The sequence below is a fragment of the Mustela putorius genome, unplaced genomic scaffold, assembly GCF_011764305.1.
Source record: "Mustela putorius furo isolate JIRA1106 unplaced genomic scaffold, ASM1176430v1.1 tig00000145_pilon_pilon_pilon, whole genome shotgun sequence".
In the NCBI taxonomy this organism is placed as follows: domain Eukaryota; kingdom Metazoa; phylum Chordata; class Mammalia; order Carnivora; family Mustelidae; genus Mustela; species Mustela putorius.
Genome location: NW_025421294.1, coordinates 15,850,811 through 15,875,637, shown reverse-complemented (window position 1 = coordinate 15,875,637; position 24,827 = coordinate 15,850,811). Strand labels below are relative to the sequence as shown.

At 38.2% G+C, this 24,827-nt stretch overlaps 1 protein-coding gene across 6 annotated transcripts in view; it reads left to right on the top strand.

Moving 5' to 3' along the window:
• The first annotated feature begins 314 nt into the window (after positions 1-314).
• Positions 315-24,827, top strand: part of TCERG1 (transcription elongation regulator 1) — a 62,553-nt gene continuing 38,040 nt past the window's right edge. For 2 of the 6 annotated variants that reach the window (XR_006605334.1, XM_045075330.1), the window contains exons 1-9: positions 315-431; positions 6,884-7,109; positions 9,814-9,966; positions 10,874-11,303; positions 15,622-15,864; positions 20,259-20,321; positions 21,484-21,684; positions 22,394-22,506; positions 23,282-23,370. Coding sequence is in view for 5 of the 6 variants with exons in the window: in XM_045075330.1 (XP_044931265.1) it covers positions 373-431; positions 6,884-7,109; positions 9,814-9,966; positions 10,874-11,303; positions 15,622-15,864; positions 20,259-20,321; positions 21,484-21,684; positions 22,394-22,506; positions 23,282-23,370 (1,577 nt within the window). In the remaining variant the exon portion in view is untranslated. The remainder of the gene's footprint in view (positions 432-6,883; positions 7,110-9,813; positions 9,967-10,873; positions 11,304-15,621; positions 15,865-20,258; positions 20,322-21,483; positions 21,685-22,393; positions 22,507-23,281; positions 23,371-24,827) is intronic. The other 4 variants (XM_004744694.3, XM_013052337.2, XM_004744695.3 and 1 more) reach the window with 2 other exon arrangements.

The window sequence follows — 24,827 nt, the reverse complement described above, 5'->3', positions numbered from 1 at the left end:
GTGGTCAACATGGCTCCACAATTGGCTTTCCTGGAAGCCGGCAGACACGTGGCTACCGCAGCCCGGAGTCCGTGGGAGGACCTAGTTTTGTTGACCGCGAGAGGGCGCCGGCGTTCCCTCGTTGCTCAAGTCTCATTTCCCATAAAGCCTCCGAGTGACCAATCAACTGGCTGTCTCGATACCGCTTTCAAAGTCGGCGGGCCCTTTCACCAATCATAAGGCAGATACCACCCCCAGCCTGCGGATTGATGGAAAGCTTCACCAATCATCTCATAGATCTCTGCGATCTCCGCCTCGCTCGCACGGGATTGACGATCCGTCCGGCCAATAGGGCACGCTCAGTCGGCGGGTGGATGAACGCGGCCCTCTGTAATGGCGGAGCGTGGCGGGGACGGGGGGGACGGTGAGCGATTCAACCCGGGGGAGCTCAGGTAAGGGGCTCTGCCCCCCCCCCATATATTTCAGCACAGTGGAGTCCCAGGGGCTAGGCTTGTGGCGCGGAGATCCGCGGTGGGGGGTGGGCGGAGGAGCCGCGGCGGCTCGGGGCCAGGACCGCATGGGGTTGGCGAAGGGGGAAGGGGAAGGTGGCTTGAATGAGAGAGCGGGACCGGGGCTGGGCCGCGGCCTCCTGCGCCTTGTCCGGGCGCTCCCTGCGGTTTTCACGGGTCCCCCGCGCCCCTCGCGGCCTGCGGCCGGGGTCCGGCGTTCCCGCCTTGGGGCCCCGCCTCAGCCGCGTGCCGCCTCCGCCTCCGCCTCGGCCCCCCTCAGCCTTTTTCTCGGCCTCGCACTGCCGCGGGCCTGGTTTTCCTCCTCGAGCCCCTACACTCCGCGCTGAACTGAACTCCCGGGGACCCCTCGCCACTTCTGGCCCGGCCTTCCCCACGCCCTCCGCGGCCCTCCGCGGCCCTCCGCGGTCTCCGCGTCCGCCCCGTGCCTTCATCCCCACCTCGCTTGCTTCTCTTGAACTTCCCGTGTGTTTCCGTTCTTTCTCTCCTCCTCGTATTCGTCCTGCCGCATTTGGGAATCACAGCGGTAGCCGCGGCCGTTTGTTACCGTGCCTCGGTGTGCCTTGGGAGTAGTTGCTCTTGTCATTTTGCAGGCCCCTCCCCAGTGAAGTTACTTGCCCATCTTACAGGTGAGGAAACTGAACCCCGTAGAGGTTGAGGAAGTGGGACAAGGTCGTATTGGTGGAATTGTGGCTCCGGGAAGTGGCTTGAACCCAGGTGGTCAGGCTCCCGAGCCTGCAGTCGGGATCGCTGTTCCATTCCTCTGCTTACGCCATTGCCCTAAAGAGTGCAGTGACCTTTCTTCCTCTGGTATCTCAGGGCCTATGGAATTTGTAATTAAGATTTGGTACAGCAAGAGTGCCTCGATAAAGTAAAATTTTTCAGTCCGTGATTTTCGAGGACGAGAGGTACAGAGCTGTATGTATGTTTGGTACATTTTCGCCCCCCACCCCCCGCATGGGAAAAATGTCATTTCAGACGTTCAGCTTTTATTCTGAATTGTGCCATTGTCAGCATTTGAAAATGAAAAAGAGCACTGTAGGTTTTGAGGACGCTTTGGTATCGTCTGGAGCTCGAGATGAAATTGTATGAAGAAGTGGGTATTGTTACTCAAGTTTTCGGGAAGAATGTCTTTTAAATTCTGAATTGTCACACACAAAAATCTTTATTTGACAGGAATAAAATCGTTTCTTTCAGAGATGAATTTCAAACCCTTTAAACCCATATGTACACTTGAGTAATGAGTGATCAAAGTGTTTTGTCAGGGTGGTTCGATATTACTGATAGAAAGTTTATTTCTGATTGTGATCTCAAGAGAAGAGTTACTTCAGCTAGTCATATTGGGAACAGTACTTTGCATTTTAGAGTTTTACAGTAAGTAGCCTTTTCAGACTTTTTTTTTTTTGACAGACAGAGATCGCAAGTAGGGGTGGGGGGGAAGGGTGGGAAGTGGGAGAAGCAGGCTCCCTACTGAGCAGAGAGCCCAAGGAGGGGCTCCATCCCAGAACACTGAGATCAGGACCTGAGACGAAGGCAGACACTTGAACCCACTGAGCCACCCAGGGGCCCCTAGACTTTATTAATAGTAGCTAGACACTGTTGCAAAACTGATTTGGATAGGGTTTTTAATTAGGTGTTCTGTTGCACATATTTTATACTTTGGCCTCTTGGGTTGGAAGTTGCTTCCAGATCGTATTGTAAAACTATTTCATTTCAATAAAATAATTTATTTTAGCATCTTAGTGTTTAAGAGGAAATTACCTGTTTATGCGGCTTCTTTGAAAGAAATTGAGGCTTAGTTTTTGTATTAGTGTCCTTTATGTATATCATGGTGTGTCTGTCACAGTCCCTGGCAAATGAGGTATTCAGTGGATATATGGTAAATAAATGAATATAGGAGATTAAGAGATGATTTCCTTTTTGGACCTATATTTAGTGTGTCCTTGTACCAGTCATTGACCTCTGTACCCACTGGCAGTAGAGCCTTGAGCCAGACCAGAAACCTTTGTCCTCAAGGAACTTCCATGCTAATTAACATTGATCTAAATTATGAATTAAACTAACCTCATCAAATGATGAACCTGCAAGTGTGAAGAGACTTATGTAGGGTCCTTGAGTAATTGGCAGGGTCTAGGTCTCCTCACAATCTTACCACTTAATTTACTCCCATCAGTAGTCTCTCTATTTTTGCCCCTTCTATTAAAGTAATGGCAGCGTTGTCTTCACCGCTGGGGACATTGCATGTCTGGATAAAATAGTTAGTAGGGTGGTACATGTGTTCTTGTTAAAAAAAATATATATCTATTTTTCTATTCATATAAGTAGCCTTCTCTTTTTCCAAAAAGGTTGAAAGTGGTAGGGATGTAAATAACCCACAATCGACAGAATTTATTCAGAGATCCAAATGCCATCCATCCCTTAATGGTTAAGGACCATTAAGAAAGCTTTTATAGAGTTGTATTTGTATTTGTTTACTTACCTATTAGTGCTTAATGTTTTATAACAAGGTGCTTGCAATCTCAGTTTCCTCAATTGTAAAATGTGAATAAAAATACAGGGGTCCTAACATGGCCATCTGCCTTTAAAAAATTACTTTTCTGTGCCATAGTTTTCTTCTTAGAAATGGTGCCAAACTTAATCTTATTGGGTTGTGATGAGAATAAAATAGTGCCCATATTGTCCATATAACTTGCTTGGTATGTAAGAAGTATCCAGTTTTCATTTCATAATAATATCATTATTAAAAGAGTAATGCTTTAACAGTTACTAACACTGGGTTGCAGCAGTATACTAAGGGGAAATTATATTCTATTGGGTACAGAAGTAAACAAGTGAGAAATTTTTTGTTTATCATGTCATATCTCTATCATAATTGAAAACTCAAACTGAGCCAGAGAGGGACTAGGAGAGGTTTGGGATGGGAAGAGTTTGAGGTAACATTTGAATGAGGCTGAATAATGAGGAGCCAGTTATGTAAACATTTTGGAAAAGCATGCCAGGCAGAGGCTTCACGGTAGGGAGCTTTTGAAATACTTGATCAAAAAAGAAAACTGGAGTCTATAAAAAGGTCAAGTTATAGAGGGGTCAGGTTATAGGGAGTCTGTTAGTAGTAATTATAGTAATAGAGCTGACAAGATAGTATAGCTAACGTTCTAATATTAATGCCATTTAACACTTAACTGATCTTACTATACTGATGTTAGAGCCACAACACTAATAGCTAATACAGAGGACTTAAGTGCTAGGTACTGTTCCAGGTGCTTTATTGGCTCATTTATTCCTCCTGTTGGAATGAAATAATGGCATAGAGAGCTCAACACGAGTGCCATACAGATCTGACATCGGAAGGTGGCAACGTTAGGCTGTTTATGGAGGAAGTTCTGTAATTTCGTCACCATTTTTAATGGCAGAGTTGATAGCTAAGCTGTCTAGTCAAATTGACAGTGAATTGCCTTTTCAGGTAGAGCACTGTGCTAGGTTTTTTGGGGGAATGAAAGTAATGATAAAGTAGTTTAGTGTGTAGCAGATACTATCCTAAATGTTTCACAGGCATTAACTCATCGAACAGAGTTAGGAGGTAGGTTTTACTTCTCTTCCCCTGCTAATTTACATCTGAGTATATTCAGGCTCAGAAATTATGTAACTAGCCTCACAACAAAAGGCAGAGCCCTGATTTGACTTCTCTGTGATTCTAGAGCCTAAATGCTTAACTTCAAGCTGTAACTGGGAAGTGAAATTCTAAAGAATTACTGTAAATTTTTCAAAAGGGGAGATGCAGACTCACAGGAAATCAGAAGACTAAGGTACATTATTAACTCAGTGCTAAGAGTATTTTTCCTTGGTGCTTAACTTTTTTTCTGCTCAAAAGTTAAGATTTTCCTCAATAACAGTGGCTATCTGTTTTTGGGGAGTGCATATAATTTGAAGACTGATCATTCTGATAAGATTCTTACTTCTTTTTGTAGACATTTTTACCTCATACTTTGTAACTTTGAGTGCAGGATCATTTGCAAATTTGGTTAAATAAACTTGGTTTAGTAGTTTGTGGATGTGTTTATAATCCTAGTGTTCTCATGGAAGGCATCTTGGTTCTTAGAATTTTTTGTGACAGTTGAACTACAATGTGGAAAATTTAGAGAAAGTTCAAAGGATAATCTTAAGTGGAGGGTTAAAAATGTAGAAAAGTTGGAAGAGCTTGGTGAGGAGAGTATAAAAATGATTATTTTCAAATATACATAAGGAATGTAACTATTAATCTTGGGAACAAAGAAACATAAATTTCAGATATAAAGTAGAAAGTTACAGTAGCTACTGGGAAGACTAAGGTGAATTATATTAAAAATAATTTTTATAATCTATATAACTTACTTGTAAAGTAACTTAGGTACAATATCACCTAGGTATTTATTGGTTGATTCCACACATACTGAGACCTACTGTGTGCAGACCTGCATGCTGGGAGTATACAGGAGAACAGGACAGACAGAATTCCGGCTCTAAAGGCACTTCTATAGAAAGCCTGGTGTAGTCTTTAAGAGCCAGTTGCCTGTGTTCAAATCCTGGTTTTCCTGCTGAACCACTGTGAGGTCTTGGGCAAGTGATAAACTTCCCTGTGCCTTAATGTCCTCATCTTAAAACGAGGTTGATCATACAGTTGACCCTTGAACAATATGGGGATTAGGGATGCTGACCCCCAAACCCCATGAGATTTGAAAGCTCGAATATAACTTTTGACTCCCCTTAATCTAAACTATTAATAGCCCGCTCTTGTCTGGAAGCCCTACCCATGACATAAGCAATTGATTAACACATATTTTGTATGTTATATGTATTGTATACTGTATTCTTATAATAAAGTAAGTTAAAGAAAAGAAAATGTTAAGAAAATCCTAAGGAAGAGTACATGAATTAGTATTGTACTGAATTTATCGAAGAAAATTCACCCGTAAGTGGACCTGTGCAATTGAAACCTATATTGTTCAAGGGTCAGCTGTAGCATCTATCTCATAGGGTTGTTACGGTGGTTAAATGAGTTAAAAAGAGCTTAAAGTGCTGCCTGACACATTGTAAGCAGAGTTAATAATTTTTTAAGAACACTTGTGAGAGGAGATAGATAATATCCTCTTAGGTGATACTACCTATCTGTTTAAGTGCCATGGAGAAAACAAACCAGGGTGTTTAGAGATTGAGGGATGTGGTGAGGTGCAATGTAGTGAAAGGCTTTTCGGTTAGTAAAAGAACACTTGGGATCTCTTAAGCTGCTATCCACCTCTCCTGTAAAAGCTTTGTGTTTGGAAGTAATTTCAAAAAGTTGCAGAAATGAAGGTTATACACCTAGTGTTATTATTTTGTCTTTTCTGCTTTATTATTTGCACACATGCATGCTCTCTGTTACTCTGAACCATCTGAGGGTAAGATCCATATACCATGGCCCTTTACCCCTAAATACTTAAGTGTCTGTTTTCTAAGAGTGGAGATAACTCTTAACTACAACACAGTTATCACTTCATAAATTTACACTGCACAGTACTTTCCATATCCTAAGTGTTTTCCACTAATTCAAAATGTCCTGTATAGCATGTCATCTCCTTATCTAGTCTGGAGTCAGTATTGTGTTGTCATCTCTTTAGCTTCCTTTAAAATCTAGAACATTTCCACAACCTCCCTTCACAGTCTTTTATGTGTAACATCGACATTTGTAAAGAATACACTCCCATTCCTCCCTTTTTTCTTTTAAAATTTATTTATTTTGTTTTAGAGAGAGCACATGCTGAATTGGGAGGGTGGAGGGAGAGAGAATCTGAAGCAGACTCTGTGTTGAGCTTGGACCCAGTCTCATGACCCTGAAATCATGAACTGAGGCAAAATCGAGTCAGACACTTAACTGACAGTGCCACCCAGGCACTCCTCCTTTTTCTCTTTCTAATGGAACATTCCTCAGTTTGTGTTTGTCTGATATTTCCTCATTATTAGGTTGAGGTTAACATTCTTGCTTGGAATAGGGGATATCGTGTCCCTCTCAGTCATATAATGTCCATTTATCCATTTTAGATGATAGTAATTTTGATCACTTGGTCGGGGTGTTGCCCAGTTTCCTTAATATGTAGTCAGTAGTTCTTCATCCTGTCCTGCAACTGTAGATAGCATATGGGGAGACATTTTAAGATCATCCAAATATCATCCTCATCCAAATTTCCTCCTGAATTTGGTGACCATTGATCATTCTGACTGATGCACTTTTTAACATGTGTGTTAAATGATGACTTTCCAACTCCACTTGCTCTTAAGGGCCTTTTAAATTTGATTTTAATTAGAGATCAATAGCTACATTTTGTAATTTTGAGATGGAAAAACTTAAACATTGCTTTCCCACACAGGATGGCTCAACAGCAGGCCTTGAGATTCCGAGGCCCGGCTCCCCCACCAAATGCAGTGATGAGAGGCCCACCACCTCTTATGCGGCCTCCACCACCTTTTGGTATGATGCGAGGCCCTCCACCACCACCTCGGCCCCCTTTTGGACGTCCTCCTTTTGATCCTAATATGCCGCCAATGCCTCCTCCAGGAGGGATTCCTCCACCTATGGGCCCTCCACACCTCCAGGTAATGAACGTAGAGATTGTTTTTTGTCAGTGTCAGTATCAATATTATGTATGAGTTTTGCTTAAAAAACTAGTTCTTCATTTCACTGTTTTTACGAAAATGGGAGCTGAAGAGAACATTCAAATGTTAACGCGTTTAACAAAAAACGTGTTTCCAAAAGCATTGGAAACATAATTAGTATAGAAATTCAGAATGGGAATTTAGATGGTGATAAAAAACCATACATATAAAACTAGGATTCAGCAAGGTATTTCTGACATGCCTTTATCTCTTGAGAATTTAGTAATCTGTCTTTATGGGTTATGAAATTTGAAGTCTTAATATATAGAGTAGGTCAAATTTATTTTCAGTTGTACATGTTGCCAATAAATGTAAATACATGTGTATGTGTTTCTGAGCAATTCTCCCCAGAAGTGATGCTTAGGATAGATTCTAGAAAGTGACAACAAAGACATTAAGTTTAGTACTTGGATTTTCTCTCCCTGAGGGGGAAAATAGGGTTATCTTAAAACTAAAATTAAATAAAATTAAAATTAAATAATTCCACTAGAAATGGAATTATTGTGGGATTTCTTTAAATAAATACTTTTCTGGTATTTTATTTATTTATTTATTTTTAAAAGATTTTATTTATTTGACAGACAGAGATCACAAGTAGGCAGAGAGGCAGGCAGAGAGAGAGAGGAAGGGAATCAGGCTCCCCGCTGAGCAGAGAGCCCATTGTGGGGCTCCATCCCAGGACCCTGGGATCATGACCTGAGTTGAAGGCAGAGGCTTTAACCCACTGAGCCACTCAGGCACCCCACTTTTCTGGTATTTTTCTGAGGCATAGTATTTCTTTCTGGTTTATGTAGACCCAGTTATTGTCTGAAATGGTGTCATGAAGGTATCAACTCTCAAATGTCTACTTTTGAGATGTTTTCATTTGAGTATGTATCTGTTTTCACGTTTATCCAGCCTGCACATCTCTGAAACCAAATAAATACAGTGCTGTCATCTGCCCTCCATTAGCTTAGATAATCAAGAATGAACTTAACTAAAAATAGAAAAGGGTAATGAGGTAATATTTAAGTGATGTCAACTCAGTTTAGATCAGGTTATATTTATGGAAGAGACACAGAGTTTTAATATTTTGCTTAATGATTTTCTTAAAAAGATTTTATTTATTTATTTGAGAGAGAGAGAGAGAGAGAACATGAGTGGAGAGAGGTCAGTGGGAGAAGCAGACTCCCTGCACAGCGGGGAGCCCAATGTGGGACTTGATCCTGACACTCCAGGATTGCGACCAGAGCTGAAGGCAGTTGCTTAACCAACTGAGCCACCGAGGAGCCCCTGGCTTAGTGATTAGTTGTCTTCCAAGTAATGGGTAGTTCTTCCCCTCCCTCCCAACAAAGTGTCAGGTGGTTTTATTATTTCCTTGAAGATTAGAGTAAGAAATAGGTTTTTGACCTACTGTCTCTGGTATAACTTGTAATAATAGGTAGATTTATTTTGATTTGTGCTTTAAGAGTTAAATGTACTTGTAGAATATTATAAAATGTAATGGACTGATGTGACCCTCTAATGGAAACAAATCAGATGGTATAATGTGATACTTTCTAATGTTTTGATGCTTTTCTTGGTCTTGATGGATAAGTGTGTGGTTTTACTTTAAGTCCAAATGATTTCCAGCTAATGGTGCATGAGACGTATTTGGGGTAGTTATTTCATAGAACAAGGGTTTTTCTGCAGTTGCTGGAAAGACTAAACTGGATCCAGAAAAACCTAGTATATGGGAAATAAGACAGTTTTAGGAAAAGGAAATGCAGTTTCATGATATTAGCATAGTGTCCCTTCCATTATATAGATTAAAGTGTTTTGGATAATTGAATTTTAAAGTAACTTACAGATTTTAGAGAAACTTTTTTAATTCATGTTCAGAATCTGTTTTTAAAATGTCAGGGCACATTTCAGCTTTAGTAAGTAAGATGTAGCAGTTTCACTTAAATTATTTGATTTGGGGTCTTGTTTCAGCAATGTTTGAAGAATGTTAGTAAGGGAATTATCAGAGATAGGATTAGATCAGTAATGGCTCCTGGAAATTTGTTTAAAAATTGTAATATATACCATTTAAATTCTTTCCACTAAAGTAAAATGGGCAACTATTTTACTATGTCCTTTAACTTCTTGATGTTTGTGTGTTTGAGCTGCATTATTAGTATTACTTGAAAAAGAATGGAAATGATGAATATTTTCTTACCTTATAGTTCTTAATAGGAAAAGAGAATAAAGGGTTAGGTATAACCAGTCTTTCTTTTTCAGTTATTGATATGTTGTTTGTAAAATAATGTTTCTTTTACGGTTGGTTCCTGTTGTAGGTGAGGTATGGAAGGCATTGTTGTGCTTAGTGTTCAGCAAGATATATAAATAAATTACTAATTTTTTCTTCTGAAAGTAATCCAGTACCCAATGTATGAAACAGTGCTGTTAAAGAAAAAAGCAAGATTGATTCATCCATGATGCCATAACAGGGAGGACCCCTGTTAGTGTTTTGATCTATTCCTTTCTAGTCTGTTTTAGTAGTCATTTTTGTTAAAGAGAAACTTGGCTTATTCAACGTAGATGAATGTATTTGAATGGGCTCTAAAACCAGTTTTTCTTACAGTATTTTAAGGGAAAAAAAAAATCAATGCAAGTGACCGTTATTCTTCTTATTAATTGACAGAGACCACCTTTTATGCCTCCACCCATGGGAACCATGCCTCCTCCTCCGGGTATGATGTTTCCACCAGGAATGCCTCCTGTGACTGCTCCTGGTACTCCAGCATTGCCTCCTACTGAAGAGATATGGGTTGAAAATAAAACTCCAGATGGGAAGGTAAATTATAAAATGTATTTAGGTTGTTACCTCATTGCTGACAAGAGAGTAAAAGTTAAAAGTTTTGGCAAATGGAGATAAGTGACCGTATCCTTGCCAATGAAGATGAGTCTCAGACAGGCACCAGATAGGGTAGAACTCCACGAAAGGCTCGCTGGATTAGATTTCTGCATAGACATAAGGTTGCCTTGAAGTGCTTACATACCTGTTTACCTGTGATTCCAGAAGCTTGTATTTTAAATGGTGTCATAAGGTTTGGTGTTCGCTAGGAGGACTCAAAGAATTCAGCATGTAGTAGTACTCAGAGCTAAGACTAATTAATTACAGTGAAAGGATCCAAAGCAAAACCAGCAAAGAAAAAGTGGTGTATGGGGCAAAGACTGGAGAAAACCAAGCATAAGCTTCCAGGAGTCCCCTCAGGGGAATCACACTGAGCATGTTTAATTCTTCCAGCATGGAATTGTGAGAATACGTGTGAAGTGTTGTCTGCCAGGGAAGCTTGCCTGAGCCAAGGAGTTGAGGGATTCCAGGAAATGGTGGGAGCCCTTTTAAAATTCAGGTGTCCACATGCCAGTCACAGGCCAACTTTGCAAGCAAGGCTTTCTAAGGAGAGCAATCTGAGGCTAAGTTAACTTTGTGCACAAGATATAACCTTGGTTTTCCTTTTTATGTTAAAAGTACAGTGCTCTCAGTATAGAAAATTAGGGGAAGGGGAGAAATGAGGGAAAAACTACCTCTAATATCAATATACCAACAACCAGTTTCCATGTACTTTTCTAAATTTTGTTTTTTGTTTTTTGTTTTTGTTTTTTAAAAATACCTTCTAAGACAGGATATAGTTGCGTTAGTGTTTTTTTAATGATAGTTGACAGATTCTGGGATACCAATGATTTTGCTTCCTCTGCAGGTTTATTATTATAATGCTCGGACACGTGAATCTGCATGGACCAAACCAGATGGAGTTAAGGTTATTCAGCAGTCAGAACTGACACCTATGCTTGCAGCCCAGGCTCAGGTTCAGGCCCAAGCCCAGGCCCAGGCCCAGGCCCAGGCCCAGGCGCAGGCTCAGGCGCAGGCACAAGCACAAGCTCAAGCGCAGGCCCAGGCCCAGGCCCAGGCCCAGGCGCAGGCCCAGGCTCAGGCACAAGCACAGGCTCAGGCGCAGGCCCAGGCGCAGGCCCAGGTGCAGGCTCAAGTACAAGCACAAGCAGTAGGAGCTTCCACCCCTACAACCAGTAGCCCAGCACCTGCAGTGTCCACTTCAACATCATCATCCACCCCATCCTCTACCACTTCTACCACAACAACTGCCTCTTCGGTTTCGCAGACAGTATCAAGTGAGTACCAGCCAGCATGTATTTTCATTTAGGGGCTAGAGAAATGGACAAGTAGGGACTGCATTGCCAAATGATCCTAGTGTTTGAGGTGTTATCCTTGATGTTATTTAAATTCATTTTTGACACCAAGACTTCTGGGTTAAAAAAAGAACAGGAATTTTAATTAGTTGAAGAAATTATTTGTCCTCTTGGCATTCATGAAGCTAAACCGCAAAGTGTAGAGGTAGCTGTTCATCTTGGCCAGCAGTAATGATGGGTGCTGTGGGATTTGTAAAATAAGTGTAAGTTGTTGTTCCTGCCTTAGAGGGCTTCCAGTTTTTCTCATTGAGGCAAGAATAATGTATGTGCAGTAATTCGGAAAGCAGTGTGCCCAATTATACAGTGAAAATAGAAGATGTAGGAATTTGAGAAAAGGGAGAGGAGTAAATGGGTGAACAGACTTTGTGGGTATTGAGATTAATCATGAAGGATGTGTGGTAGGATTTGAGTAAGTTTCAAAGTAAAGAGATCTTTCAGGTATGGGGATAACATAAAAGTCAGGAGATGAGGATAAATGCAATTTATGGGATTGTTAAGAAAGTCTTCTGAGGTGGGGTGGTTGATAATGGTTGACATACTTATTCAGAGTGAGACCAGGTTACAGAGAGTTTTAAGAACCAGTGAAATGGGTGAGGCAGGTTAGGCTCCAGGGGTCCAGTATCAGTGCAGTGTTTTGGAACATTTTTCTGGTGTTCTTTTTTTTGGGTGGGGGGTTAGTTATTGAAATCAGGGGAAGTTATTAGGAACTTTTTAGTAATCTCATTTAGAGGTCGGTTGGTCCTAGAATGGGATATAGGGAGATGAATGAGGAGCAGAGATAGAAGTAGTCAGAGTCGTAAGAGAATTTTCATGTATAACGTCACAGAGGCCCTGGGGTTAGACCTTTCCTAAAAAGGTGAGAGAGGATTAAGCATAGATTTTGGGAAGGAGGAGAGAATTACTAATTTGCTTAAAAGATTGCCATTGATAGTAACACGAGTTCTGGGAGGTTTTTGGTTTTATATTTATGGTACTACTTAATCTTTAAGGTGAGCCCCAAAATATTTAAATAATGATTTTATTGATTTGCTTATTTGTTTTGATACGGGTATGAAGATACCTAGTTAACCCTATAGGTGATTAGAAGTTGGATTGTTTTGCTACCTGGATAATAGAATAAAAAAAGTCCCTTAGCTTCAGGGATTTGGGAATTTTTAATGTCTTTTATCCTATTAAAAATATGTGAGAGAGATTAATCATAGTAGATTCAAATTGGATTGATAACCAGAAGTAACTGAAGAAGTAAGGTACATCTAATACAGAGACAGTTTTTGTTTGTTTGTTTGTTTGTTTTTTTTCAGAGACAGTTTTTTTAACAACTGTACTCGATACACTATAGACAGGTTGGAGGAAAATGCACTTAGTAGGAAGATGTAAGTAATGCTTTACATCTTCATTAGCTAAGGTGAATTCTGATATGGAAGTATTACTGACAGTTACTAGCTGATTGAAGGGCTTTCCCTTCTCACAGGCTAGTGTTTCTAAAAACTTGTGTGGTAAGGCAGGAAACTGCCAGTTTTTATGGGGTACCTCTTGTGGTAATGACAGAAGGAGATTAACAAAAGCGTTGCAGTTCTGTGTGGAGGGTGTTTGCTTCTGCTTTTCTTCTCTTCCTTCTTAGGAAGGAGAAATAGTCGTACTTTGTTTTAAAGAAAGTTGGTGGCAGAATACTTAACTATCCTATATGTATTCCATTTCTGTATCAGAGTGGTCTGTCCGTAGGCCCATAACTATCTTGCTGCTATGAACTATTCTATTCAGAACTCCAGTTTGCTATTTTTCCACTGCTCTTCACTGATTGGGAGGCCCTTATTCTAAGAACAGAATACCAGAAACATGTTCTTTTTACTGCCCTGAAACATCACTTTTGATGTTCTTTCTGAGTATTCCTGATGTCTGTTTTTATTTCACTTGGTTCAGTATCCTGAAGTGTTGTCATACTACAGTCTTAGTATTTCTCCATCTGTTGTAATTGCTTGTCTTTTTTAATTAAGATCTGAGGCTGGATTAGGAGTATATTTGAGGCCTAGCCTTTCACTCGATATTTCAGCAAAAGGTGTTAGTAGGAGTTAGTGACCATTAAGTTCTAGCTCCCATTCTCCCAGTTTCCCATTGAATTCTTTCATTGCCTTTATGTCTTTTCTCTCATGACTCATGGCCACTAATCAGATTTAGAAAATCCTGTGTCAGCAGGAGGAGTGGGTTGAGTGAATAACTTTGCCATCTCCGTTGGTGTTCCTTTCCACTTGAAATTTGATGCTTTGTAACTCCTGTTCTTTTCCTGAGTATAGTACTTGTTGTCATACTTCTGATCATATCTAAATATTATTACCATAACATTTAAAAAAATTTGTTGTATGAACTGCGGTATAGTCCTATGGTAAATGGAAATACAAATTAAGAAATTTATATTTTAGCCCCAGTTGAGCATAAACTCATTTTATCCTGTGCAAGTTTGTGAAAAATGCTGATGAAATCCTCCTCAGGGATGTTGGGAAGAATAACTAGACATATTTTCAGCCATTACAGTATATTACAGATGCTAAGTGGTATATTTATGGGACTGGGAAAATGTTGCATGTAATTTGTATTTTTCACACTGTTATAAAATTATATTAATATGATACTGTACCCTAAGGCTAGGTCTATGCTAGACCAACAATTCATTCCTGGGCCCCTGAAGATACTTGTTTGGCCCTGCTGTCTATTTAGCCAAGGTGAGTCCCGCATTAACAAGTATGAAATTGCTCACATCTTCCCAGCCTAAGTGAGTTTTTCATTATTAGGAGCTGAAAAACGATACAGATTTTGTCAGGTGGATTATTGGGTGGCTTGTATTCAACAGCGTGCTTTCCCTTAAAATAAAATTGGCATGAAGATTGGGGATGCACTGTTTTATTTCATTTAATTTGATCAATTCATTCTTAGTCCAGTACAGGTAATTGAAGTTTTTCTTTACATCAAGAAAAAATGAAGTATTTGTTACCAGTGAGTTACCAAAATGAATTTTGTTTTGGAACTAAATGGGTTATAAGTAAATAACAAAAATGTTTTATAATACTTGAGAACTGAAACTTTTTAAAAAGTAAAAAATACAAAGTTTATTTTTTTGGGTCTCAATTTGATTTTAAATGTGATAATTAGAGATGAAGTGTTTTATTTTTGGTACTTAAAATAATGTATTAGAATCAGATAATCCCAAATTTCATATTCTCCTGGTCTCTCACACTGGAAACATGAGTTTTTATTATTTTTTCTTTTTTTACCTTTTTATTTTTAAATAATCATAGAGAAACCCAACTTGTTTTTTCACTCCATTTGTTCATACTCAAGTCATCGGTTATTGCCTATCTTTTTCTCACTTCTCCCTTGCTTGGATGGTCCAGATAGGTTGAAATTGATTTTTCCACCTCTGTTCTTCCTTTTCTTCCCATTCATCTGCCAGATTAATTCATCAAATGAACACTGCTTAATTCTCTTCCATACAGAAACCTTCATTTTGCATCCCCAGACCTGTTTATGCTCACGAAATCACACGAATAACACATGAATGCATTCTTAAAAAAAAAAAAAATTAGACTCTAATGAAGGCTATGTAGCAAAATGTGAGAGGCATACACAGATGTAATTAGTACATGCATTTTGGTGTGCATTCTCCTAGGTCAGTTTTCTGCGTTTACCTTAGTTCTTCCCTTTCTCTACCCTGCAAAGTATAGACTCCCTAGTCTTCTGTCAGAGCCTTCTACTTTATGCCTCTGGCCTGCCTTTCCAGTCATAACTCCCTGGTTCTTTTGATATGCCTAGTGTTTTACTAGTTGACTGCCTGCTTTGTATTTTCTGAATAATTCCTTGTTGTTATCTCCTCTTTGCTTTTACTCACTTTTCCCACCACTTACTTATTTTCTCCTTCTACTTTGTCATTGTCCTTGTTGAAATCATAGTCTTTCAAGGCTTGTCATCAGTATACAATTTTCTTTACCCTCTCACGGTTAGAAATGGTCTTTGTGTCTTGATTCATATCCCTATTCATTTATCCCATTTCACTTTGTATTTTAGTTGTTTTTTTGTATTTCATTTAACCAACTGTTTTCAAGCTTCTGAAAGACAGAGACCTTGTTAGAAGTTTCTTGCAGTGCATGGAATGGGCTCTTAAATACTTACTGAATGAGTGAATGATGAATGAATATGGCGACATGGTTTATGAAGGAGTGATACATATTTTTGTTTTATCTTTCATCAGCACCCACAACACAAGATCAGACCCCAAGTTCTGCTGTTTCAGTTGCCACGCCTACAGTTAGTGTTTCAACTCCTGCTCCTACAGCCACACCTGTGCAAACTGTTCCCCAGCCGCATCCCCAGACGTTACCTCCTGCTGTTCCTCATTCAGTACCTCAGCCAGCAGCAGCAATACCTGCCTTTCCACCAGTAATGGTACCTCCGTTTCGTGTTCCCCTTCCTGGCATGCCAATTCCACTTCCAGGTAAACTGATAGATTCTAATAGTCCTTTCCAGCTATGTTTTCATATTGTCAGTTAGTTTGTTCTCATGTGTCTGTTGCATTTGAAATTTGCCTTGAATCTGACCAGTTTGAAATGTTTCTGAAAGATTCATGGCTAACTGCAGTATTTTCTCTTCAGTTTTGGTAAATGTCCTTTTTTTGTTGTTGTTTACATGTCTTAAAATTAGAGCCACATTTGAAACTACACTCATTTTTGGATAATGGCCTCAGTGAATTAAAAATGATCATCTTTTCATGTAACTATGTTCAAATGCAATATCTTTAAAGGATTGAGTCTGTGAAGTTGAGAACTTATAAGTCATTAATAGCAAATACAAATTGAGTGATTTTATATATTGTGCCCTGTTCTAAGCACCTTACGTGTAATAACTCAGTTTAATTTTTGCAACCATTGTATGAGGTAGGTACACAGACAGGTTAAATTACTTACCCATGGTCACAAAGCTAATAAGTGATGGCGTTGGGATAGGAGCTGAGCATTCCAGACCCGAATACCATGCTCTTAGTAACTATGTTATATTGGGAAGAAAATGCAGATCACCTGACTGTAAGAAATTAATCTAAAGCAAAACCAGAGCTTTACCTTGGGAGGTGAAGTGAAATATAACCTGCACCATTTAAACACTTAAATAGTTACAGTGAGGTTGTGGCATAGAATCCTTCCTGTAGGGATTAAACAGTGGTAGTGTCAGGCATCCTAATTTGAATGCATTTGCTGTTGGCAAACACGTTTAACCCTTAATCCGTGGTCTGTTTTCCTAGTATTACAGTTTGAAGCTTTTATACCTTATATAGCTCAAGTTCACAGGGCTAGTTTGTAGTAAGGATAGATAGAACTAGGACTTTTGTCCCCAGTTTCATATTCCTCCTGCTGTCTATTATTGCTGTTCTTGTACTCTTTTTTTTGTAAGAATAGGGTTGTAGTACAGCTGTTTCTTAGATTTGTATATATTTTAATTATCGCTATTCTTCTAATTGTTTTTGTCCTTGTGACCGCTTGGAAAAGAAGCATTCACTTAGGTATTGCACCTTAGCAAGAAAGAAACGAGAAATTTTAAGAATTGGTAGGATTTTTTCCCTAAGGAAAACCTTTTGCACATTGTTGATGTAGTGTTAGATAATTAAATGCCCAATATGTGATGTTTAAGAAACTCAAATCATTTAAAAGTAGGAGGAAAATGAAAAATCTTTCCTCATACTAGGGATTATCCTTTTTCTAAATTAAATTTTAAGACAAGCTGCTGGATAATTGCCTCTAGATAGACTTTTGGTAGAAAACCAGGTGATACATGGAGACTAGGTTGACATTGGTCACAAGCTCTCACAGTCTTGCTCTGCTTTGGGGCCAAGGACAGTATTCAGACCATGTACTGAATTTTGAATCACCTGAAGGACCTAGGGTTATGAATTCTGTAGAGAAGATTGAGGTATAGCATAGTAATGTTACCAAAGTATTTGAGAGGTTTTGCAAAAGGACGTTTGTTTTGCTTTGGAGGTTCTTAATAGGGACTGGTAGGTGAAAGGTACAGAGTAACAAAGTTCATTTCTATAGACTGCTGAATTTTATCACAAAAAAATCCCTTATTGCTCTGTTTTGATATGGTCTTTTCTGACCCTCACTCCATCTAGACATTTTAAAACAGGTGGTGGTGACCATTTGACTAAGCAAGGTGGTACCTATGAAGTTTAGCAATAAAAGGCATTTAATAAATGACAGTCACTAATGTCATCTTGTAGGTCATTTGGAAGAGAGCTTGAGTTAGGTAATCTATAAAATTTTGTTCAGGATGCCAAGATTCCTTAAAGAGAGAGTTAATGTTTTACAGAAAATAATAATAATATTTGTTTATATGGTAAGGCATCTTTGATATTACAAATTCATTTTCTTATTTTCCCTTTTAATTCAGTTTTCCAAGGTGCTTTAGTGGGGTGGGGGGGTAGAAATGATGACTTGTTTTTCTCCTCCCCAGATCTTTTATGTATAGTGGGATTGATCTCTTTTTGTTTCTTTTTATCAGTTTGGCAGTAAGGTAAACAGGAAAGATTTGGTTGTGATTTATCCTGGAGCTTTAAGTTCTTTCTGTAAGAGCAGTGTAGGGCTCTAATGAGGATGATTAAAGAAGGGATAATCAAATAAGATGAGTGAAAGTGGAAGAGTTATAGGTACAATATAGAAATTAGAGTTGGAATTGGGAATAGTAAAATGGATTGGAATTATAGGATTTCTAAGACTATAAAATTGAATTTTAAGAAACTTGTTGGCATCAGAATTATTCAGAATGCTAAATGGAATTTTCTAATTACCTAGTAGAACATAATTTGAGAATAAAGTTATAGGAAAATTGAACAGATGCTCCCTTTAGATTTTTAAAAATTTTAAATGTATTTATTTGAGAGAGAGTACCAGAGCCAGCAAGAGCAGAGGGAAGAGCAGAGGGAGAGGCAGATAGAAAATCCCCAAGCAGACTCCCTGCTGAATATGGTGCCCCACACGTGGGTTGATCTCAAGACCCAGTGATAATGACCTGAGCCAAAATTGAGATTTGGTTGCTTAACCGGCTGAGGCACCCAGGTGCCCCAGATGCTCCCTTTAAATAGAAGATTAAAAATTTAGATGTGTGGCGGTTTTGTGAGTCTTATGTATGTAATCAGCCCCAAAGAAGACCTTACATTTATCTTTTTAGCATGAGAAGAAACACTTATGGGCTTTCAGTATGGTCTCTTTGTTGTCAGTCAATAGGAGCTCTGTGTTGGCCCAGTTCATATTTAACAATGGTACTTGGGCCTAAACATGAATAGATTTGATTTTCTTCTGTTTAAGTTGAATAGTTAAAATTACCTTTTGGGGAGAGTGGTTTTGGAGAGCATTGAGAAAAAAGTTCATGTATTCTAAGGATTGAATTTCTAGGGCTAACTTCCTAGGTTCTAGTCGTCCTGCAGATGGCAGTATTTATACTAGTTTAAACCTCATGGTGCGGTGTAACTTCTTTAACCAAATGAATTTTTCCATTGCTTTTTTTTAACATTAGGGAAAACAGAAGCATACATATGACTTAACTCAGCATGCTTTATTGATCCAGTGCTTTTGTTTTAGTTCCAGAGGTAATAGAAAGTTTAGCTTTAATATTCTTTACTTAAAGTAGTAAATAAGAAATAAAAGGAATTTTTTCAAAAATTGGCCGTATTTTTGTGTGTGTGTGCGTGAACTTAGGTACATTATTTACAAAGCCAGGGGTTTAATTTCCTTTTTTAACTCCAAGAGAAATTTTTTGTCCTATACTTCAGTGGGGAATATGAATATGATTTTAAATTTTCATGGTTACCCAGCTAGGTTTAGTTTTTTTCAGCCAAAACAGAAATTAAAACTTAATTCCACAACCCCTTTTCTTCCTGCCTTCAGCCTTCAGCCCTTTCCTTTAAAATTTTTTCCAATTCACACTTAATTTTGGATTTCTTCAATTAATCAGTCTTAGTTTTCCAGCTTTTCCTTTCATTCCCTTTTTATCACCATTGTAATGCATCATGATGAGTCTTCATTCTTCTAAGAACTGTACGTAATTTCCATTCTTTGATACAAGTGCTGCTTCTTTAGTTGGCTTAAATAATAGAGGTTTCTGAGCAATCAGCCCATGTAGTCATTGGTGCTACTACAGGGGCTGTATTTTTCTTCGTATGTTAGCCTGCTTCCACACTGTTTCAAGCCTGTGACATTCCTTAGAGCAGGTTCTAAACATGGATATTTTGTCATTAGTTGAGTGCTACCCTTCTTTTCATCTCTGCCCTTTTATTTAAAATATTATTTGCATTGGAATATTTGAATCCATCCCATACCTTACTTTCTTCCTTTCTCTCGTACCCCTCTTTGTCCTATTTTATTCATTTTCTCCTTCTGCATGGTTATGCCCCATGCTTCAGCTTCTGCATGTAGTTTCCACTTAGCAGCAGCACAGAGAAAGTGTCTTGTCAGTGTCATGCTGCATCTGCCTTTCACTGGTATCTAAGCAACAGCAGCATGGGTTTGATGTCCTGTGGGAAAATGTCCCACATGAGAACTTGTTATATATATGTAATGAAGGGGCTTCCTTCATTGAATTTAAACTTTCGAGTCTCCTTCAGATATTATCAGAGCTGGTTTGATAAAAAGGTAATTGATGCTATAATTTAGAATTAGTTATCAGTGGATTTGGCACCACTTCCCACAAAATGTCAAACAAAAAGAAATTCTACTCCATTCCTGGTCTTTTTCAATGGGAATAGCATTCTAAATTGTAGTGGTAAATTACTTCCCTGAATCCCAGTGGTAGCCGACATTCCATGGCAGCTTTCCAACGTATGCTTGCTTATCCATTTTACAGGTGTAGCAATGATGCAAATAGTCAGCTGCCCGTATGTAAAGACAGTCGCTACCACCAAGACCGGTAATTTTTAAAACCATCTTAGTTTGTTTTGTCTGTAAGTTGGCATGGTAGTGAATGTTGTTGTTTATCCTTTTATTTATTTATTTTTGCCCAAGTGAGTGGATTTTTTTATATTTTTCTTTTTAATGAGCAGTATAAATGCAGTTGTCATATTTGGCCAACACTTAATTTTCCCAATTGCCTGTAGTATTAGCTTCTTTGGTTCACAAAAAACAAATAAGGTCAGATAACTTTATATCTTAATTTTTGTAATAAGTGTAAACAACTTCATTCTCATTTTCATTACATTTATTTTATTTTTGATGTGTTTTTAAGTTAAATATAAAAAAATCATTTCCATGTGTAAAGTGATGTGATTATGCTTGCATGCTAGTGGGTATATGTGTGTGAATATTTGTGTGCATAGTATAACTTTACATTTGAAACTTATTGAAGATAGCTACCCACAACTTAAATTCTGAAATAAGATATGAGGGTTTTTTTTTTTTCCAATTTGGATTTATATGTCCTTAATTATTTCTATAATGTCAGCTTATGTAGCTGTCTTATAAAAAATAATTATCTTGGCTTATCTTTTAAAAAATTAGAAGAAATTGCCTTTTTTTTTTTTTTTTTAAGGAAAAGACTAAACTGACAAAGAGTTAACAGGGACGTCTGACTTAATCACTTAGTATATTAAAGTGGATTTGATAATGAACTCAGTCATTTACTTGAAAACTGAGAATTTTATCATACCCTTTTAGGTACCTTAGAACTAAAAAATAATTTTGCCTCAGAAATATGCTCACTAAATATGTCTGTTGTCTTGATTTCATTAGAATTTGAGAAATTCTTTATAAAAATATATCTTTCTTCACACATACAGAATGTGTCATGATTTTTATAATTGTTAGGACTTCATCGTTACTTCAGTCCAAATTTTTGGCTGTTCTTAAGGTACTTCATGGGTTGAATTTCTGAATCTAATTGAATTTAGATCTTAGAACTAAACCAGAGAAATAGTGTTAAGTAATTAAATCACATTTTATACGATTCGTTGTTTTGTTCCAACTGGCTCATTCATTTATTAATATTTAATAGAAAGATGTAGCTCATATTTTAAAGTTTCATTTTGCTTTACAATTTGATACTTGGACCTAACTTCGTATTATTCTTCTTTTAGGTGTGTTGCCAGGCATGGCCCCTCCTATCGTACCTATGATACATCCCCAGGTTGCTATTGCAGCTTCCCCTGCTACCTTAGCTGGAGCGACGGCAGTTTCTGAGTGGACTGAATATAAAACAGCGGATGGAAAGACCTATTACTATAATAATAGAACTTTAGAATCAACCTGGGAAAAACCCCAAGAGCTAAAGGAAAAAGGTATAGTTTTAATGACTTGTTGAGGCATAGTGAAAGCTATGATAATAGAATGCTATTTGAAATTCTGAGTTACTTCCTTTTTAACACATTTGAAGGAATTACTCATCTTGTAGTTTTGGATTATTTATTTCTACCAGATTGATAAATATGTGTATATTTAAAAAGCCAGTTCCACTTACATGTTTGTCCTTGGTTTTTCCATCTGGAGAAATTTAATTATACATCTGTACACATATATATATGCTGTTAGGAATTTCATAATTATTCTCCTATGTAATTACTGAGACTGACCGTGCTCTCAGGAAGAGATGTCTGTGTTGCATGTGTTCTGAAGAAAGAAATGCAGGCCCTTGGAGTCTGAGATGGAGAAAATTCATACAGTTTTCTGTATCACAAGTTCCTGTTTCCAAGTATCTTAGTATCTTGTCCCTGTGAGCAAAACGAATCATTGCTACAAAGAATAACGAGAGAGACTTGAAAGACTGTGTCCCTCTACAGGCAGTGGTTCTTTTCTAGTGAAAGTGTTCTGATGGTAGAGCAAGTATTAAACTTGACTAGTACGTTACATTGAAATTGATGATAGAAGAACATTTTATTTTTGTGGTTAATAACTTCTAATTAACGGAATATCTTAATTACTTAGTCTCTGAAAGTTCTTAGAAAATTACACCAAAAACCATTGAGTGCCATTGTCTTAACTTTATAATAGAAAAATTAGAGGAGAAGATTAAAGAGCCAATTAAAGAACCTTCTGAAGAACCTCTGCCAATGGAGACGGAGGAGGAGGACCCTAAAGAAGAGCCAATAAAGGAGATAAAGGAGGTAAAGAGCAGCAGCCTGTTAACCTGGGAGCCAGCAGTAATTGTTGGGTGCAATAGACTTGTGATTGAACACCCATTTGATACAGTTGTAGATAATTGCTACAGTCTGATTTCTGAAATTTTAGAGTTCTTTGAACTTTGTAATTCAGTTTTTCCTTTGAAAGTTTCATTAACTTACTTCTTAGAGTAAACCAAGGCCCCTGGAAAGAAAGGGCGTTGGACCAGAGCATTGACCCAATCCCAGCCTTCTGATTTATAGACTGGCACATGGTAAAAATTATAAGTACAATTTTATATTTGGGGAATGTTTTATTTTATCTGTCTTCTCCTGGCATGGGATGATCTCTACACAGCACTGAAAGAGCTCTCCTTTTTGGAAGCTTCCTTTATTCAGTGAGGGACTAATGATAGGCATGTCTTATTAGTTAAGAAGTTAGCAGGAGAAAGAAATAATCTTAAAAGAGGAAGTCTCATCTAATTTTCTTATCCTCAGTTCTCCATTTCTGTTCCTAAGCAGATGGTTAGTGACTCTGTAAGTTAGGATCATCTGCTGTTGCTGGGGTCTGCTGTTGTAGAATTTGGCTCTGTCTAGGGAGCAAGGATTTAGAACTTTTCTTAGAAATTCCTACACAGGATCCTCACTACACTAGTAACAGACCCTATGTTGGTTGCACTTTGAGTTATTCACAGTATAACTTGGATTTGTGTAAGATTCAGGTATGGTTTTGTGATACCTGAAATACCTAATTAAATGGGAGTAACATCATTTCCCATAGGAGCCCAAAGAGGAGGAGATGACTGAAGAAGAAAAGGCTGCCCAGAAGGCAAAGCCAGTAGCTACTACCCCTATTCCCGGTACTCCATGGTATGTACTTGGCTCAATAAGTAAATGACTTAAAATTCTTGTTTGCTGAGTTATTGCCGTGGTTCATCATGTAGTAAGAAAAGGTGCTTTTAAAAAATACACACCAAGTAGACTTTTTTATCTAAAGCATATTTTGGTTTTTATTTCTTGTATTTTGGGTGTTCAGACCTAAAACCCAATTGCTGCATTGTCTTTCTCCTTTCACGGTACTGTCCATTAATGTTTATTGTACTGCTGTGAGATCCTGAATCTCCTTTTTAGTGTTTAAGATTTTTAAAAATTAATTTTGTACATATTCCCGTATACATGATTATATTTTTAGAACTGTGTAAAATTGTCTTTTTATTTAAGTGTACTTTTTCTTCTTTGGTTTGGTTTTCCTTTTCTCTTTCTCCCTGTGTCAGTGCTCTCTCCTGTTCCTACTCCAGCCTGTTTAATCCATATATAATTCACACATTGCAGGGAGTTCTCCCTTATGTCTTGTAATCCCCTTCAATGTGTTTTCATTGCTTTTTCTTTTCTGTTTTTATTATTTAAAAAATATGTTTGTTATGTGGAGAATCACAGTCTGAGTGTTGTTGCATTCCTGGGTACCGTTTCAGTCTTCTATTCCTGAATTTCCTGCAGAGCCCCGATCAAGTTCATGTGTGACCTTTTGACAAGACTAGTTCAAAAGGGGATGTTTGGCAGTGTCTGAAGACATTTTGGTTGTCATAACTTGGAAGGGATTGATAGCTTATAGCATCTAGTTGTTAGAGGTCAGAGATGTTCCTAAACATCCTAGCAGGTACAGGAGAGCTCCCTACAGGAATTAGTTATTTGGCCCATAATGTCAGTGTGGAGGTTTTCACAATAATGAGTTGGTTTGACTATTTAACAAATTCATGGATTTAAATACATTTTCTTTGCTTCTGTCTGTTATAGTTATTATCCTTACTAAAGTTCAGTTGTTGTATCTTGGGCTGGGTAAAGCCTCCTAAGGTTGACCCTGAGGTTTTGTGTTGCAACCCTGTCTTTGATACCTTCCTTGTTTTCTACTCTGACAAAGATGTTCCTGGCTTTCTCATGTATTTCCTGTCTTGGATATAGATTTGTCCATTTTGCTTTTTGTGGGATGTGGCATTTATAGGATCTAGGGATAGTTGTTACTACTGAATAAGTCATTATCTTTAAGCCTCTTTGGTAGGAACAGATTGAAGATGCACACATTTAAAGATACATCATGAGTTCGTATCATTACTTGCAGTTCAGATTTACTATGAGGTTTTTACTGAACTTCATCATCTATTTTAATTCAACATCCCCTTTCCTGCTGAAAATCCTTTTCTGAGTGATATAAACGCAATTACTCATTTGCTTATCTCACACACAAGTCACAGAATTGTAGTACCAACACTGTCACTAACAATATGATACTGAAGACATTTTTTAACCCTTATTATCCTCCTCGCTCCCCA